This window comes from Diaporthe amygdali (assembly GCF_026229845.1).
Source record: "Diaporthe amygdali strain CAA958 chromosome Unknown NODE_22_length_803717_cov_65_427750, whole genome shotgun sequence".
In the NCBI taxonomy this organism is placed as follows: domain Eukaryota; kingdom Fungi; phylum Ascomycota; class Sordariomycetes; order Diaporthales; family Diaporthaceae; genus Diaporthe; species Diaporthe amygdali.
The window spans coordinates 609,532-626,224 of NW_026517042.1; the positions used below are offsets into that span (position 1 = coordinate 609,532).

Consider the following 16,693-nt stretch of genomic DNA (forward strand, 5'->3'; position numbering starts at 1 on the left):
AGATAGGCGATCGCAGCGGGCTCGGGCCTTCCGATTGTGCTCCGGCCCGAACATACCCAACTCTACGATGCCAGATTGATGAGGAGGCTCATACGGATTCCAGAAGCCATAGTTCCGGCGCGGACGAATTGCGGACATAGTGAAGGTCTCGAATGTCCTAACTCCTGGCAAGTCGCGGACATACGCGGCGGCCATTGCAACCGTGAGGGAAGCTGATGAACTTTAAAGCTGGAGGTCCCTGAAGGCAATGGACACATCACTGGGACAAAATAACCACAGACGAACAAAGCACAGCTCATCTCATACATCTCATCCACCCACCTTGAAGTCCATTGATACTGAGCCATGAGTCGAATCGCGAAGACCACCATCGCCGGCAAGCCGATCGGCCCCGTTGGCTTCGGCCTGTTGGGTAAGTACCAACCCCCAAGACTAGGATAGCCTGGGTGGACCTGACATGCTTCTTAGGTTTCACGAAGCCGTGGGACATGACCGAGTATGAAGATGCCATCAAGGTCATGAAAGCAGCACTTGAGCAGGGAGCAAACTTCTGGAACGGCGTGAGTAGACTTTCCCGCCGACATGTCCAAGAAACCTTGTGGCACGCAGCTCACGGCGAGACAGGGCATATTTTACGGCACACCAGAGGCCAATTCGCTTCACCTGTTGAAGTACTACTTCACAAGATACCCCGAGGACGCAGACAAGGTCGTCCTCGTTATCAAGGGCGCATACGACCGGTTTACGGACACGCCACAGGGCAGCCCAGAGGCCATCCGCGCGTCGGTGGACGAGGCGCTGCGCGTCCTCGACGGGACCAAGAAGATCGACGTTTTCCAGATGGGGCGCGTGGACCCAAAGGTGCCCATCGAGACGAGCGTCCGGGCGCTGGCGGAGCTCGTCACCGAGGACAAGATCGGGGCCGTGGGCCTGAGCGAGGTCAGCGCGGAGACGATCCGGCGGGCGGCCGCCGTGAGTGAGATCGCGGCGGTTGAGATCGAACTGAGCCTGTTCTCGACCCATGTGTTGAGCAATGGGGTGGCGGATGCGTGCCATGAGCGTGAGTCTTCTGGTGCAATAACCTTCGCTCCGTCCCTGAATTGACCGTTCTGTGATAGTTGGTATCGCACTCGTGGCGTATAGCCCGGTCAGCCGGGGCTGGCTGACTGGGGAAATCCGGAAGCCCGAAGATATCGCGGAGAACGACTTCAGGCGTCACCTGCCGCGTTTCCAGCCTGGGGCGTTCGAACAGAACTTCAAGCTCGTTGAGGCTGTGGAGAAGATTGCAGAGCGCAAGGGCGCTTCAGTGGCACAGATAGCCATGGCTTGGGTGAGGCGACAGGGAGCCATTCCCATTCCCGGGTCGAGGAAGGTCGAGAGGGTGGTGGAGAACTGCCAGGATGTGGACCTGAGCGAGGACGACCTGGCCGAAATCCAGAAGTTGTTGGACTCGCTACCTATTGCAGGTGGAAGGTATCCTGCCTCCCACGAGCGTCTGCTGAACCAGTAGTATAGTATTTAGATTTAAATTAGAACCATCTCCTGTCTTTCGAAGCTTAGCAATGCCCAAGAGCGCGGTGGAGACCACGTCACGTCGAAACAGTCAGTCAGAACCGACTGATTGACTAGTTTCCAGGACGGACGCGATCCAATCGCGTGGAGTTATAGGCAGTAGAATCGGACGATTTCGGGTGCAAGTTTAAGTTTGGGTTCGAGTATGAGCATGAGTATGAGTGTAAGTGAGAAGTGACTGCTTGGGTCAAGGAGGGCCGATGAGACGAGATTTGCTGGATTGCCTGACCACATGTTTCGAGTCGGACATGCGCATAGAACCCCCATTCTTGGTCAATTGGCGATGGGCTGATGTTACAGCGTGTGGTTCAAGCCCTGCTGGTACCTGACGATCAGGATTAACGCTGCGAAGACGATCTGCAGTGGAGGAGGCAACCGAGAGAGGTACGGTGCCACCCAGCATCAATTGACCCATGCGTACTTGCGTTGATTCGTTCGTTTATCCGGTCACAAATTCTTTCATCCCATTGACCCATGAATACGCAGGAAGAAAAAAAAGGACGACCAGGGCGAAAGGATCTATTTCTTACATCCTGGGGACTCGGATTCGCAAGCCTGTGGATCGGGACAGGGAGCCCTTTTATCTCTGCAGTGTTTTGGACGTTGCGCAGCTGTCATCAATTGAGTGACATGCGACCGATGTGGCCCGATTTAGCAGACGCGCAGGGACTCCCCGGCAGTTTCAGGGCCCAAACCGTAAAAGGCGGGGCGCAGTGAGGGCAGCTTGGCGAGGGCTTAGGCATAGCACAGGCATGGCACAGGAGGCTAACGACTCCCGCCACCGAGCCGCAGCCGCAGCAGACGACGACAACTTTATTCCAAGGCCCTGTCGGGGCCCTGTCGGCTCCCTGTCGGCTCCCGCCTCCCTGCTGCTGATGCTCCCTTGCCCCATGTGCCAATGTCGCATGGCACCGGGCATCAACAAATGAATCATAAAAAAAGAAAAGCCCCTGCCCAACGGTCAGGCCAACGGGTCTCCGGGTTTTATTTTCGCTTTTCAAACAAGAGCACTATTCATCCACGGCCAAGTCGTTGCGACGACCAGAAGGCAATTGGCGGTGATGCAATCGACCAACTGAGCACGGCAACAAGACCGACACCAACGCTAGCCGATTCCCCAATCCCCAGTTCCCAGTTCCCAGTCCCCGTTCCCCAGCCACCAAGACTAGACGGACAATCCACCGTCACGAGGACTTCTTGACAACACAGCCAGCCAGCCAGCCAGCCAGCCAGGCGAGGCGAGGCGTCCGACAAGTCGAGAAAAAGACAAGAGGCCTCGCTCTCGCACTCGCTCGCCATCGTCAATCGACTCAATTTATCAACCCGATCAATCGACCTCCGTGACCCCCTCAACCCTCCGTCAATCTAGACCACCGTCTGCAGCACATCGAAAATGTCCTCAACAATGACCTTGACGATGCCTGCCCTGCCGCAACCAAGACTCAGCACGATCCCCTGCTGTCCCAGCTGTGGGAATGACCTCTCCCTATCCTTCATCCCAAAGGACCTTTCCAGCGACGCCCATGGCGCCCTCACCGCCGCCCAGAAGCAAATCGAAGACCTGCAAGCCCAAGTCCGCCTCCTGAACCAGAAAGCCACTGCTGCGGTCGACCGCTGGGCCGACTACGAGGATGAGCTGGGAAAGCTCAAGAGCGAGCTCAACAAGCGGAACAACAGCGCCAGCGCCGTCACCGCCTCGACGCGGCCCCAGACCCCGACCCTGCGCGAGACGCCCTCATCCCCGACAAACACCACCAGCAGCCTCGGCAGCCCCAGCGCCGCCGTCACCAGCTTCGCCTCCGCCGCGAGCAGCAGGATATCCGCGTACCTGTCCCGGAAGTCGACGCCGAACCTCAAGGCCCAGCAGCCCAGCGGCCACCAGAGCTCCCTCAGCACGTCGTCGCTGCTTCCCGGCGGCAGCCCGGCCCCCAGTCCAGGCCACCAGAGCAGCCGCAGCACATCATCACTAGTACCGCCACGGACGCCGGGCGGAGGGCCGTTGACACTCTCCCTGTCGGGCGGAAAGGTTACGTGGACGCCGGGCCACAGCCCGGCCCCGTCGAGCGACGACCTCCTCGAGGCGCTGACGCGCGAGCAGCAGCTGCGGCTGGCGGCGGAGGGCAAGCTCAACGACTCGAGCAAGGAGATCGAGGACCTGAGCGTGACGCTGTTCGAGCAGGCCAACGAGATGGTGGCGACGGAGCGGCGGGCGCGCGCGCGCCTCGAGGAGCGCGTCGGCGAGCTGGAGCGCCGCGAGGGCGAGAAGAAGAGGCGCCTCGAGCGGCTCGAGCAGGCCATGGGACGGATCGAGAGGGCGCGCGCGCTGCTCGATGGGACCAGGAGCGAGGCCGAGAAGAGGGTTAGTGCTTGAGGACCCCCTCTAGGTCGGAGGTTTTTATTTATTTGGGAGGGTGTGATTTTCTTTCTTCTTTGTTCTGTCGCTATGATACCACGACTGGCATGACGTTTGCATTGAATTAAAGCAGGAATCAGGGAGAGATTGGTATAAGCCCTGATGTGGGTGGAATGGTCACGGATACGGCTAGATTGGTAATAATGCGGCGATGCCACGCAGAAATTCTGACAGATGATCGCTTCATCACATAATTAATTTTCAAATTCAGAGATGATGGGTTGGTTTGATACACTGGTTCTTAGTTGTGAGACAATGGCTTGGTGACACGTCTGCCCTTCTGGTATTCAACGATTCACCACAATATCGACCGTAAATCATGGTGCAAAGAACCATTGAACACCCAACGGTAATGTTAGTGACAAGACATGGTATGCTTCTGCCAGACTGCGGGTGATCAACCGTTAGGGACCGCCCACTGCTCTCACTGCCCGAGAACAAGACCTGCGGTTGTCTACACCCTCTCAGCTTTTTCTCGGACTGCTGCTCCTCTCTCGTTTCGGGCTGGCTGACCGTCGTTTTGGGGTATCAGTTTTCTTTGGGCTTCCTGCCTGCTGGGGTGTGCCCTCGCGCTGAGGGCTGGGGCCCTCTGCCAGCTTCTCTTCCACCTTGACCTTCTCCTGTGCCGCGCTCTCGCCACCATTGATACCCCCAGGCTGATTCCACCGGCTCAGCATGCCCGCAACCTGAGGGCCCCAGACATCCTCCCCCTTGGCGAGGTCCTCGTACTCCAGGCAGTTGGCCCCCCCGAGCACGAAGTCGCCTTGCCTGTTGCGCACCAGCTCCGTCATCAACCCAGCCGAGTCCAGCTTCTCGCCCAGGTCGTGGGCCAGCGACCGCACGTAGAAGCCCGACGTGGCTGTCATGCGTACCTTGACGGCCGGAGGTCCTTTGTCTTCCCACGGAGGGGCTGTACCTTCCTGAACGGGTGGAACCAGGTCGGATCCCCTGCCCTTGGGTGGGAGCTCCCCCAGCGCGCCGGACATGACTGGTGATGTTGGCTCGGCTGCGCTGGCCGCGGCGGTTGGGGTCTGAGGTTGGGTACTGGCCTTCTTTTGTTTCTTGGACTGCCGCTCTTTGACCAGGTCATCCTGCCTCTCTTCAAACTTGCGCTTCAGGTCCTCGTGTTCCGCCAGCGCTTGAGTGTCGGCCTCCTCCTGTTCGGGCGTCATCGTCTTGCCCGCTGCCTGGTCCCTCTCTACGCGCCACAGTTGCTCTGCATATTGCTTCTCCGCCGCGGTGGCCTCGGCCGTTGGCCAGTAGTGGGTGTGTGTTCCAGGCTCGTAGTACTCCAGCAACTCCAACTCCGTGACAGTGACCTCTCTCGTCTGTATCTCCCGCGGGATAGGCTTTCCCTCGCGCGCATACTCGTATAGTGGTTTGCCCTCCATTTTGAGTGCGGAGAAGAGGGGTGGCATCTGCTGATAGGTTCCTCGGAAGTTTTCCAGTGCCTCCAAGACCTTCTCTTTGGTAATGTGGTCGTATGGTCGCTTCTTAAGCAGGTGGCCGCATCGATCGTAGGAGTCGGACGAGGCACCGAAAACGACAACTGTCTCGTAGGTCTTTGTGCAGCCAAGAAAGTTGGAGAGGGACTTGGTGCCTTTGCCAACGCCCAGGATGAGGACGCCGGTGGCCATAGGGTCCAAAGTACCGCCGTGTCCCATTTTCACCTCAATGGCCCGCTTGACCTTGCGGCGGCGGTTCTGCTGGAAGTTTGATTCCTTCTGGCGGGCGGCCTTTTCTTGCTCGAGCATTGACTTGAACACATTGGAGGGGTTGAAGTATGTCTTGCAGTCGCGGATGACCTGGGCGGAGCTCATGCCGTACGGCTTGTTGATGGCTGGAGAAGATAGTCAGGAGCAGCTCAATGTCACCACTTGATTCAATTAGTGGCTGCAACATACCAAAGATGCCATCGAGCGCATGTTCTGCCGCCATCTTGAACGGCCGCAGAGCTCGCATAAAGCTGGGCTTGAGCTTGTAGGGCTACGTCGATGTGACAGACAGAAATGCAGTGTGGGCCAGAAAACTAAAGGACAGGCGCCTGAGCTCTAAAGGCGAGATCAACGCATTTAAATGAGCACACTGGTAGCCTATTGGTAGGATTGGGGGTGGCTCTCGTCAAGTGGCTGCAGACTGGGCCATTCTACTGCAGGACAACAATAGAACGTGGGAAGAGCAACAGCCGGGTCGGTTATTTTTTGCCCTTCGGCGATTTTCTGCGACTGCAGCTCGATTGAGTAGGAAGCGCTTATCGATATCGATTAGCACCCGTGGGCAGGGATGTCATCCCTGCCGACCCTGAAAGCAAGTACAAGTGACGTAGCGTAGGGCCAATTTGGAGCTTACTGCAGGGTACTGGATACCCGCCGATCACTCTACGCCTCCACACTTCAGTCGCGTTGGTGCCGGCGCAAGAGCACCTGCAGTCGCGTTTCCACCCACTCCAACACCTTCAAGGCCTCGACTGACATCCCCTCTTCTTGACCTTTCCACCCTGCTCACCTCTCAAGACCTCTTTCATAACTTATGCTTGGAATCTTGGGGCACATGCGACTCAGGTGGCCTATGACCCTCGTCGATAAGTAGTTGTCACTTCTGTCATCGCCACCTTGAAGACACCAACCATTCCCCCGGCTCATATCTCGCCATGGCTGGGGGCAGACCAGCAAGACCTCGAGGAAGGCCACCAGGAAGGGTGGGCGCAAGGCAGACTGGAAGCTCAACTGGGAATTCGCGAGGCTCTGGGCGTCATCGCGGTCCTGGCCGCCCTCCTGGTCGTCCGCGAAGAGGTTCCGACTCGACCGTCGAATCCGTCAAACTAGGCAAAATCAAATACATTCCTGAGTCGTCTTTTTTGAAGGCGGCCCCGTCAATCAACGACTGGCCCACTTTCGTCTTAGACGATGCCGTCATATTTCGCAGAGGTCCCGGTAGCAAGATGACCGTTGCCAACGTTTGCAACGTTAATCTGGAGGGTCCCTGCATCGTCCGTGGGAAGGTCGAGGTCGAGGACGAGCACAGGCTTCTTTGTAAATTGCTCCTTTCCACTCGTGGTTGTATCGTCACCACCAAGGTGCTCCTTGCTGACAAATTGTTCTCTCAGTGCGCAATCCTTCCCAAAATACTGCCTACATCGAAATTCCTGTGTGCGAGGGCTATTCTATTGGATATGGCCCGTGGCCTGCGGTCTGGGCGTCGGGAAAGGCTGGTTGGTATGAGATCAATCCAGCGCGGATGTACAAAGAAATGTACGAACACATGTGTGAGGGCATCACGCTCTACTACAAAATCATAGACGCATATGATTCTCTGGAACGGAACTTTGTCAAGGCCAAAAGATACAAAGCGTTACAGACGCCGATCGAAAAGGTGCTCTTTAAGGTAGGCAGGACCATTTCTTCCCAGCCCCCTTCCCTTTTCAAAAGCTGATTGCACAAAAGTACTCGGTCGCAATCGGAGACGGCGCCACTCATGACGAAGTTGAAAGTCGATGTCAAAAGCACGCACCCTTCCTTCTGGCTCATTTCGACCAAGAGAACGATTTCAAATGGAAGACGACAACCTTCCGGAAGTGGTTGACGGAAGAGAATGAGGTATGACCATATCTTGGAAGGGCAACTCGTCGGAATGGTATACTAACTCATGTTTCTAGAGCCTTGTTCAGAAGCTGGACGAAGCTAAGAAAAAAGGTCCTGCTGCGCCTGCGCCTGCGCCCGCAGAGCCGCCAGCAGCCGATCCCGCAGATTTGAAAGAGGAGTCAAACGATAGCGCACATGATTCGCCGCAGCGCCAGTCTGTGGTGACTGACCGGACTAGGAGAAGCAAGTCTCGCGCGAGCAGACAAAGCGCAGAAGAGGACATAGGGATGGAGGATGTTCAACCAGCTCCACCGCGTCGGTCCGAAACCTATATTCCTCCACCTGTTATACCTTCCTGGCGGTCTGCTCAGTCATCGGTGCCCTCTGGCCCAACCCCTGGGGATCAAAGCTCGCCTGCTCCGACCCAACCTCAGGACCCTGTCAAGTTCCTTCTGGAGATACTGGAAGAGATCTTAGAGGCACATGGGGGTGATCCGCAGACCATCCGGGATGGCAAACTTCACACCGACATGTATATGAGGTGCACCATCAAGCAGTACAGCGCAGCAAGGGAAATTACACACTTTTATTCTAGGCCCCTTCTCGAGCAGTTGCCACAGAAATGGAACTCAAGTCCTTTCTGGGGTTGGCTGACAAGTGTTGTCGACCAGCCCTGGGAGCCCAAGCTCCTCACTAAGGACCAAATTCCAGACCAGTGTAAAAGACGCAAACGAAAGGACAAGTCCGTTTCAAAGGGCAAGGAGGCCAAGGAACCCGAGATTGTTCCTCGAGGAGCTGGCAAGCGATGGCCACCGACGCCCCGGCCCGCAGTTTTAAGACCCGGGACTGGTGCTAAAAGACCTGCAACTTACCATAGCGACGACGACGATGAAAGAGCCCGTAAAGCGGCACGGACATCACAGGACCTAGAAGAGGAAAATGAGGAGGACTCAGACTCGGACTCGGACTCAGACTTGGACTCGGACGCTGATGACACCGGTGAAGCTGCCGATGTTGCAATGGGTTCAGATGCAGCGCTCGCTACACCAACACCGGCTCCTCCTATGGAGATAGCTCGTCTCGTTGTCCGCCACGAGAAAATACCTAGCATGTCACCCAGCGGCCCTAATGGAACCTGGAGGTGTGAGGAGGATGGCTGCAATTACATCGTCCGCTCGGCCGAGGAACCGGAGGGCAAGGATCTTATTGCGAAGCACTTCCAGTACCACATGGCTCAAGTCGAGAAGATGAACCTCGCACTCTCAGAGGGAACTCGTGGTCACATGCCTATCAAGTACGCTTGGTCCCCCCCCCCTCTCTTTCCCTGTCCTATCATTAAAGCACGGTAAATCACTGTGATACAACTCAAAGCTACGCAGCTGAATGCAGAAACTCTGCTTGTCCGCGGAAATTCTGTCTTTTTTTCTGTTGCGAGCTCAACTTGTGCAGTGTTTTTCTTATCTAAGTCTCAGCATCCACCGGATTACAACCACTTACTGACATTTCTGCCCACAGTCATCTCCTCGAAAAAATACGCAAAAAGGGGGAAGAGGCAAACAAGAAGGAGCAGAGACATGTTGATGGGATTTCTGCCCCACAGCCCATCAAAAGAAAGCTGATCGTCTAGTGCGACGGTGATGAGAGTTTGACGATATTTGCGAGAACTGTTGCAAGTGCGAGGGCACCGCCATAAGAGTTGAAGGAACCTGCGCGGCCGGTGTCTGTATTCTGTTGTAGCTTCTGTGATACCCAGTACGATTATTATCGGCGTTTAGCTTTTTGGTGAGGGTGGAAACCGCATGAGTGAAGTGGTTCCTCGGCTGGTCAGCTGAAGTGGTATGGCTGAAGCCTTGCGAGGCAAGCAACAATGATAGCGGAATGCGCTTCAGAGTGTTCCTTTGATCTACCTGAACATGCTGATTGCTACGCGCCTGTCAATGTGCCACTCCGTCAGGTTCTCGAGCACATGTTGCAGCGTGTTGTGTCGTGATAGAGAAAGGATGCTTCCCTCAGGCGCCCTCATTTCGGCCTTCACACTTTCGACTCTGGAGGTCCTTCCCCGTGTCAGAGAATGTCCTCACTGAACTTGGAGATCGCGCTGCGTGACAACCTTCAATCCACGTCATAGCCTCATATAAATAGCACCGGGTTGCATGTGTCGTGCAACAAGCTAGACAGAACGCTGGCCGTGTGTGGATGGATTGCTTCGTGATCTCACCCGAGTTGAAGGTTTCTAATATCTACCTCAATTGCATCGGCGCCTTGCTCGAAACTCAAGTCACTGAGTACCTGCTGCTGCTTGAGCATGACCAGTGGCAAGCGAAGGGGTGCGGTGCGCAACTTCCGTGCGAGCTGCCCTATCAGTCGACAGGGTCAATTCCCCAGCAGCCGTGTGCATTCGGGATGACACGCACAGCAATTTAAGAATTACTTTTTTGGCTCTTGATATATTTTTTAATCCTTTTTCTCTCTTGGATCCTACCCTAGTCGGACCCAGGCCCTCTGGTAGATTATAGGACGACACCTTTTCACTTGCCCTTCGTCTTATGGTATAGAGCCAGCCACCGGCTACTGGGTGGAATATACATCAGCTAGGCTTCTCACCCTGTCGGCTTAATCCATGTCCACGGCTGGACAGCACTCAAGATATATCCTGCACCACTTTTCACCTATCTCAGGGGCCAGGTTCGATGTCGCTGCGAGGTACCGTTTGATTCCGGCAAGTCACACCAACATGTACATGCCCTATTCGTCTTCTCATCCCCCGCTCTGACTTCTCAGCCGTCGATAATGGTACGCATACTGGTACTCGAGGAAACCTTTTCAATAGTAGCAACCTGTTAAACACACATCTCTGGTATGCATATCACCAGGTTTCTCACTACTGGGCAGCCAATGGCAGCCAGTGGTTCACTAGTCTATTGTGTCCGAGACTCGAGATACTCCTGAGCCTTGACCCAGACGTCCTTCGTAACCTGCTGCTCCAAGGTCTTGATGCCCGTGACCAGCGCCTTGAAAAACCCGCAGAAGACTTCGACGTCTTCTCGGATAGAAACGGCCTTCGGGAAGTAGAGACTCGCGAACCTGTCGAGATCGCGGTGCTCGTCAGAATCCATCTCGAGGTAAGTCCTGATGGCGACGCCCATCGCGGCGTTATAGTTTCTGTTGACGAATGGAAGCCTGCAAGTCATCGGATCAGTAAGGCTCACGTTTATCGAGTCTGTGGTCGAGGGACCGAGATTGTACTTACGCATCGCCGATGTCCCAGTATTCATTAGGCTCTCGCATTCTCTCGGTCTGGTTGTTCAAAAACATCTGTACTAGAATAGCCTCCACCAGGTCCCGGTCCGCCTCGCGGACAGCTGACACCTGCGAGGCAAATGAGAGCATGTCTTTGCGAAGAGGTCCTGTGTAGCCGATAGCTTCGTGCCTGAGTTTTAAAAGTACAGCGGAGCGACTGAGAAGAAGCAGAGACGCGTCAACTTCGCCCTCGTCTTGACGCGGCTTGGCATTGAGCTGACCGAGTCTGATGAGTTCAAATGCCAGAAGGACAGCCTCTTGCAGCCCAGTGACCTTCGGGTATTTCTTGACCGTCGTTTCAAGCTCGGAAAGAGCCGTGGCCAAAGCCTTGCCCCAAGATGTGAGCTCGTGCGAATCGTCGACGTACTCCCGCAGGTGCAAGAATCGCCATATGACCGTGGATATGATGTGTTGTGGGGAGTTTATTCCCTTAGGCTTGCTACCTGGCTTTCCGATCGTCTTCTTAGCAAACCCAGGCTCCTTCAGGGCAGAGATTTCGAAGTTGATAAGTCCCGCTCGGTCCTTTGAGGCCGTAGCTGAGAGACTCCACGCCGTGAAATCCGCCTTGATTGCACTCTCTTCGATATTCCAAGTATCGACCTTTGGGTTCGGGGTGCGAAAGTTGGCGTTCCGTATTATGGTCGATCGTGACTGGTCGGAAAACCAATCCTTGACTTCGATGTCTTTGAAGTGGAATCCGCGATTGAGTCTTGGTACCACAAGCCCGAGTGCCTGCTCTCTCAGCGGTACCAAAGTCTGAGTGACGAGCTGTCGGTACTCGCTAGACGCGACACCGTCTAGGGTTGGCATAATGGTGATTTTGCTATGCGTGATATAGCTGAGTAAGCGAGGCCCGACGAGGCCAGTGCTGAGGTAGTGGTGAAGCTCTTCAGGCAGACGCAGGGCCAGGTATTCATGGGAGTCCTCTGTCAAGGTGTCCTTGGCCTCGACTTCCACAGCCCCATTCAACCCTATGTAAATGAAGTGGTCAACGATCATTCGCGCCTTGCAGTATTTGTCGAACCAGTCAGGCTGTTGGCTCTTGAGTATGTCATCAAAAGCTTGGCACACCTGCTTCACGTGCTTGCCATTGGTTCTTAGCATGTTCACTGCGTCTCTGACGGTGTTTGGAGCTTGCTGTTGAGTCTTGGCTGGGAAAGGTGGCAGAAATGAAGTCCCCGTTATGAGAAGGGCGTCGACAAGGATTGAATCGTCAATGTTAAGGTGGCGCTTCAGGGTGTCTTTGTCCACGGCCAAAAACTTGTTGCTGTCCCAGTCGATTGCTTGAATAAGGACGTCGGAAATGGGATAGAGGAGCAACTCTCGGGGACCCATGATTGCACCACACATTTGCTCTACCTTGGAGAAATAGGCAATCTATGTATAGTTAGCGTAGGCTGCGGAATGAGTGTCGTCTAGGAGGCGTTTACCTGCGCAACAGCCTTGAAAGGCGGTACCAGGAAATGGAGACCGCGCCTCCGCAATATGCCCTGGAGAGTCGGATAGAACGACTCCAGACGATACGCTCCTACACAGGAATCAGATACTGCCCTGACACAACAGTAAACAGTTGGTTGCCTTACCAGAATGCAGCCCAAAGGTCTCCACAGCAGGCTGAGCCTGAGCATTATTGTAGAGCTCCCACGCGGCATTGGTGCCATTGTTCGCGGTCCGGCCGAGGTCGAGCGAGAGCTCATCCTGACCCTTCACAGGACATCCGTCAAAGATGAACAAGGGATCACATTCGTTGGCCTTCCACTTGTCCAGGTCGACCTCGATGCAATCCTCGAGGGCCAACGGGCCTCCCACAGCCGGAATCAGAGGTTCATGTGAGCGTTCGAGAAGGAGGCGTAGGTAGTAGGTTGCATCAACAGCGACGATGTTGCCCTTCAGCTGGGAGGTGTCGTGCGACGCGGCGAGTCCGGAGATGAAGAAGTCATCGCTTTTGAGAGACGACATGTCTGCAGCACGTCGTGGCAGTGTTTGGTACGGTGGTCACCAATTGGCAGTAGAGCAGTGTGTTGGTGACAATGGCCAGCGGCGACGACACACGGGCCCTGACGGCGCGCAACGAGGACGGTCGTGTGCCTCGAGGTGGGACGAGCCTTCTTGGCAGCTCGTTGCTGCCACAAATGTCTAGCCGGGGCAATGCGTCTAATCGCCGAGCACAGTATCCGAGACTTGACCACCAGCTGTCGAGGAGCCCGGAGGCAGGTACGAAGGGAAGATGGAAGGAATGGCTCGAGCTTGTCTCGTCGGCGGTGAGGATGAGGAGGGAGGTCAAGGGCGAGGAGCGCGGAGCGCAGAACAGGAACACGCGATCGAAGCGCCGAAAGCCCAGCCACAGAGGCACAGGAGAGAGTGAGAAAAGACAGAGAGAGGCAGGTCGCAAGACTCAGGATCCTAAAAGGAGGGGAGGTGGCAGGTTAGGACACAAAATGGCGAATAGCCTCGGGTACGGGGAGGAGGGGTTGGTTCGAGGGTGAGGTTATTAGGGGTGTCAAGTTGCGGTTGTAGTTGTGATTGTGAGCCACAAGGCACACGCACACACACGCAGTTCAAGGTAGGTAGGTGGGCTACAGCAGTAGTAGACAGGACTAGTTGGGAGCTGGCAGCTTGCAAGCTGCTCTTGGTGGGCTGCGACAGACAGGGGTTAGGGATGTCATTGGAGCTCCAGGGGTCTGCCTTCCCCACCCAGCGGCCCCTGATCAGGAATGGTGCCCGAGATTCTCAACCCCTGCATCAACATGTGGGAAGGAGGTCAGTATCAATTTATTCTCCATACAGCAACGTTCTAGAGCGAGGTTGTCGTCTTTTTCACAACCGGACTGAATAGAATTCAGGGACCACTTGCTACTGTTAGAGCCCTATAGCCTAACCAAAGCTCAATCCGTTCCCTTCATACTATTTGCTGTAATATCAACAAGAGATACGTATCGTATCGACTCTCCAAGCCCAAGGCTCCATTACAGAAAACAACCGCCAAGAGAACCTCTGAATGATACTCGGAAATCCATTCAGCATCGCATCTCATGAGCTATTATCAGGACCTTTGTGACTTCCCAACGCCCTACTGCGTCGGCAAGGAAGTGGTGGTCAGTCCAAGTACGAGCCCCCTTTTGGCGGGAATTTGTGGTCTACAGAATATCTGCCTGTGAGAACTGTGTTATGTCTCTCTCAAATGATTGCCACCTCTACCAATGGTATGGATGGGAGGAACGAAATGACTACTTTTCGCGCGTTATGGCACTTCGAAATAGCCATTGTCCACGTGATTTTGTGTTTCAACACCGCGCAACAGACTCCGATACGACCGCGTCAGGCGTGGAGAGAGATGAGTATACATTCAAGCCTACATCTGGTGCCGCCCGGAGATGTGAGTGGTGGGGACGCCCTGAGTCCAAGTTCAAAAGCATCCAGATGAATAACACGGCGTTATCGTGACATCGAGGACTTAATTAGACAATTTAGCCTCTGGAACGCCTTTGCTGCGGAAGCCATCCGCCTGCTGCTTAGCCCAGCCCTAACCCTCACCAAGCTGGTGCTCAAGCAAGGAAGTACCTGCCTAAGGAGCTCGAACAGCCTGAGTTTCTTCTTGTTGTGAACCAGTAAGGTAGAAACCTGCTAGATGAGACTCGAATTGAGGCTGTATGAGCATTTGTTGACGCGCGTTTTTGATGTGTTGTGCAACCCTGTTCTTGTGCATGTGTGGCTGGCGAGTTGTTGAGGAAGGAAGTGGGAAAAGGACCCGTTGTTTCTAATACTGCAGGAACGACATCACAGCCCCGCCTATTTCTTTCCGTCTTCGACAAAACATCAAACCCATACCTCAAAGCTCGTGAGAGAGGATACTGCACGAGACAGAACAACATGTCTGAGAAAACCGCGCTGATCACAGGGGCCACCGGTCTCTTGGGACGCCAGGTCTCAAGGGTTTTCGCCAGAAAGGACTGGACGGCCAAAGGCACGGGTTTCTCCAGAGCAGACGGCGCGACAATCCTCAAAGTCGATTTGGCCTCTGCTCAGGAAGTAGAGAAAGCCCTAGATCACTCCCGGTACACCATCACTCTCCAATTTCCCGCTCAGCGCCTAGTTGACTGACGTGGCCTACGTAGACCCCAGGTCGTCGTACACTGTATGTGATCGTCGCTTTGACCGGAGCATTGTCCGCGTCATCCTTCAGCACGCTCACACACTCCTCACATCTAGGCGCCGCGAATCGCTTCCCGGACAAAGTCGACAAGGACCCCGAAGGCACTCGCAAGCTCAACGTGGAGGCCACTCGTGATCTCGCCAAACTTTGTGCAGAACGTGACATTTTCTTGATTTACATATCCACAGACTGTACGCAACCCCCCCCCCCCCAATCGGGTCCTCGCTCGACTGTCAAGACATGTCTCAGGGGCTGGAGCGCTCTTGAGTCCTTGTCTCGAGACCCGCGAGACAAGACTCCAAGGCACACTTGTTTCGCAGTTTGAACTAACCAGAAGGCTGGGTAGATGTTTTCTCCGGCAAGCCTGGTGATGCTCCCTACGAGGCAGATGCGGCCACGGGCCCTACCAATTTGTATGGGCAAACCAAACTTGATGGTGAGCACGCGGTCTTGCAAGAATTCAAGGCCGCCGGCAAGGATGGCCTGGGTGTAGTACTGAGAGTACCCGTCTTATACGGCAATGCTGAAATGCCGAACGAGAGTGCGGTCAACGTCCTAATGGATGTTGTGTGGAGGGTACAGAAAGGAGAGAAGGTCCAGATGGAGCATTGGGCACTGCGGTACCCAACCAACACTGAAGATGTGGGAAGGGTCTGCCATGGTGAGATCCTCGCCCTCGATACAATGTCGGGTTCACGAGCTAACAATGCAAAGATATTGCTGCCAAATATCTTGTCGCTGGCGAGAGTGAACGAGTCGGCCTGCCCAAAATCCTGCAATTTTCGAGCGAGGACAAGTTCACAAAGTACGAAATCTGTGAGCTATTCGGCGAAATAATGGGCCTGAACATTGACGGCATTGAGCCAAACACTCAGGGCAATGACCCCAATGCAAGTGTACAGAGACCGTTTGACTGTCACTTGAGTACGCGGGCTTTGAAGGACATCGGGATCGACGTTTCAACGCAGGACTTCACTGGCTGGTGGAGACGCGAAGTCCGGGCCTTCAGAAGATGATAGGGCGAAGACGACCTCTAGCGTCCCCGCGGGCGCGACAGGACAATGGCAGCCGTATGTGACGAGTGAGAGAGCAGAGAAGGCTTGAGTCGTGACACTGGGTTCAGCCTTCGACCTCAGTGGTACAACACATTCAGACAATGGTCACCTGTGTGCGTATCCGCTAGGCCATCTAAAGACCGTTCTACCTCCTCTCCTCACGTGGAACGAGAGTCTTATGAGACCCCATCACCACTTCCAATACATCTGAAAGAAAAATCACTTCGTGGTTCAAGCAAGTTGTAGCCATACGGTCTCCGGAATCCACTCCTCTCAAAACACTTGAACAAGAGCCCTCAAATCTGGCAGAGTTCGACGCGACCCCCGACTTCTGGCGTGAACTTACACGTCAATGGGGAAGAGAACAACATATGAATATGTTCAGTAGCCAGAATTCGGTGCACTAGACTCAAGCCTCACATAAAAGCCACCGATATTACAAACCACGCCCTGACAGATCGCGGCCCAATGGCATTTTTGCTTCTCCAAATTACGCGGTCTCAGAGACCTTGAGAGAATGCCTCCAACGGTCATTAAAGCCCAGCAGTGGCAATTGTGCGACGGCTGCGGCAAAATGCCGCTTGCACTGGTGGAGATTGCTGTGTGCTTACTACTTTGG

At 54.8% G+C, this 16,693-nt stretch overlaps 5 protein-coding genes across 5 annotated transcripts; 3 read left to right on the forward strand and 2 right to left on the reverse strand.

Annotated features, from left to right (window-relative positions):
* Positions 1 to 345: 345 nt before the first annotated feature.
* J7T55_004664 (uncharacterized protein) lies at positions 346 to 1,510 on the forward strand (the record flags this gene model as incomplete). The annotated part of the gene is made up of 4 exons (XM_053130378.1): positions 346 to 412; positions 469 to 560; positions 625 to 1,060; positions 1,119 to 1,510. The coding sequence occupies 4 exons, from the start codon at positions 346 to 348 to the stop codon at positions 1,508 to 1,510; spliced, it is 987 nt and encodes a 328-aa protein (XP_052991592.1).
* A 1,455-nt stretch (positions 1,511 to 2,965) lies between these two features.
* Positions 2,966 to 3,943, forward strand: J7T55_004665 (uncharacterized protein; the record flags this gene model as incomplete). The annotated part of the gene is made up of 1 exon (XM_053130380.1): positions 2,966 to 3,943. One exon carries the CDS (start codon positions 2,966 to 2,968, stop codon positions 3,941 to 3,943), a length of 978 nt encoding a protein of 325 aa, XP_052991593.1.
* Positions 3,944 to 4,449: 506 nt separating this feature from the next.
* On the reverse strand, positions 4,450 to 5,923 carry J7T55_004666 (uncharacterized protein; the record flags this gene model as incomplete). Its single annotated transcript, XM_053130381.1, has 2 exons — positions 4,450 to 5,825; positions 5,890 to 5,923. 2 exons carry the CDS (start codon positions 5,921 to 5,923, stop codon positions 4,450 to 4,452), a joined length of 1,410 nt encoding a protein of 469 aa, XP_052991594.1.
* Positions 5,924 to 6,597: 674 nt separating this feature from the next.
* J7T55_004667 (uncharacterized protein) lies at positions 6,598 to 9,193 on the forward strand (the record flags this gene model as incomplete). Its single annotated transcript, XM_053130382.1, has 6 exons — positions 6,598 to 6,800; positions 6,911 to 7,017; positions 7,092 to 7,369; positions 7,429 to 7,581; positions 7,641 to 8,860; positions 9,082 to 9,193. 6 exons carry the CDS (start codon positions 6,598 to 6,600, stop codon positions 9,191 to 9,193), a joined length of 2,073 nt encoding a protein of 690 aa, XP_052991595.1.
* A 1,291-nt stretch (positions 9,194 to 10,484) lies between these two features.
* Positions 10,485 to 12,825, reverse strand: J7T55_004668 (uncharacterized protein; the record flags this gene model as incomplete). Its single annotated transcript, XM_053130383.1, has 4 exons — positions 10,485 to 10,746; positions 10,817 to 12,243; positions 12,297 to 12,394; positions 12,450 to 12,825. 4 exons carry the CDS (start codon positions 12,823 to 12,825, stop codon positions 10,485 to 10,487), a joined length of 2,163 nt encoding a protein of 720 aa, XP_052991596.1.
* Positions 12,826 to 16,693: the final 3,868 nt, after the last annotated feature.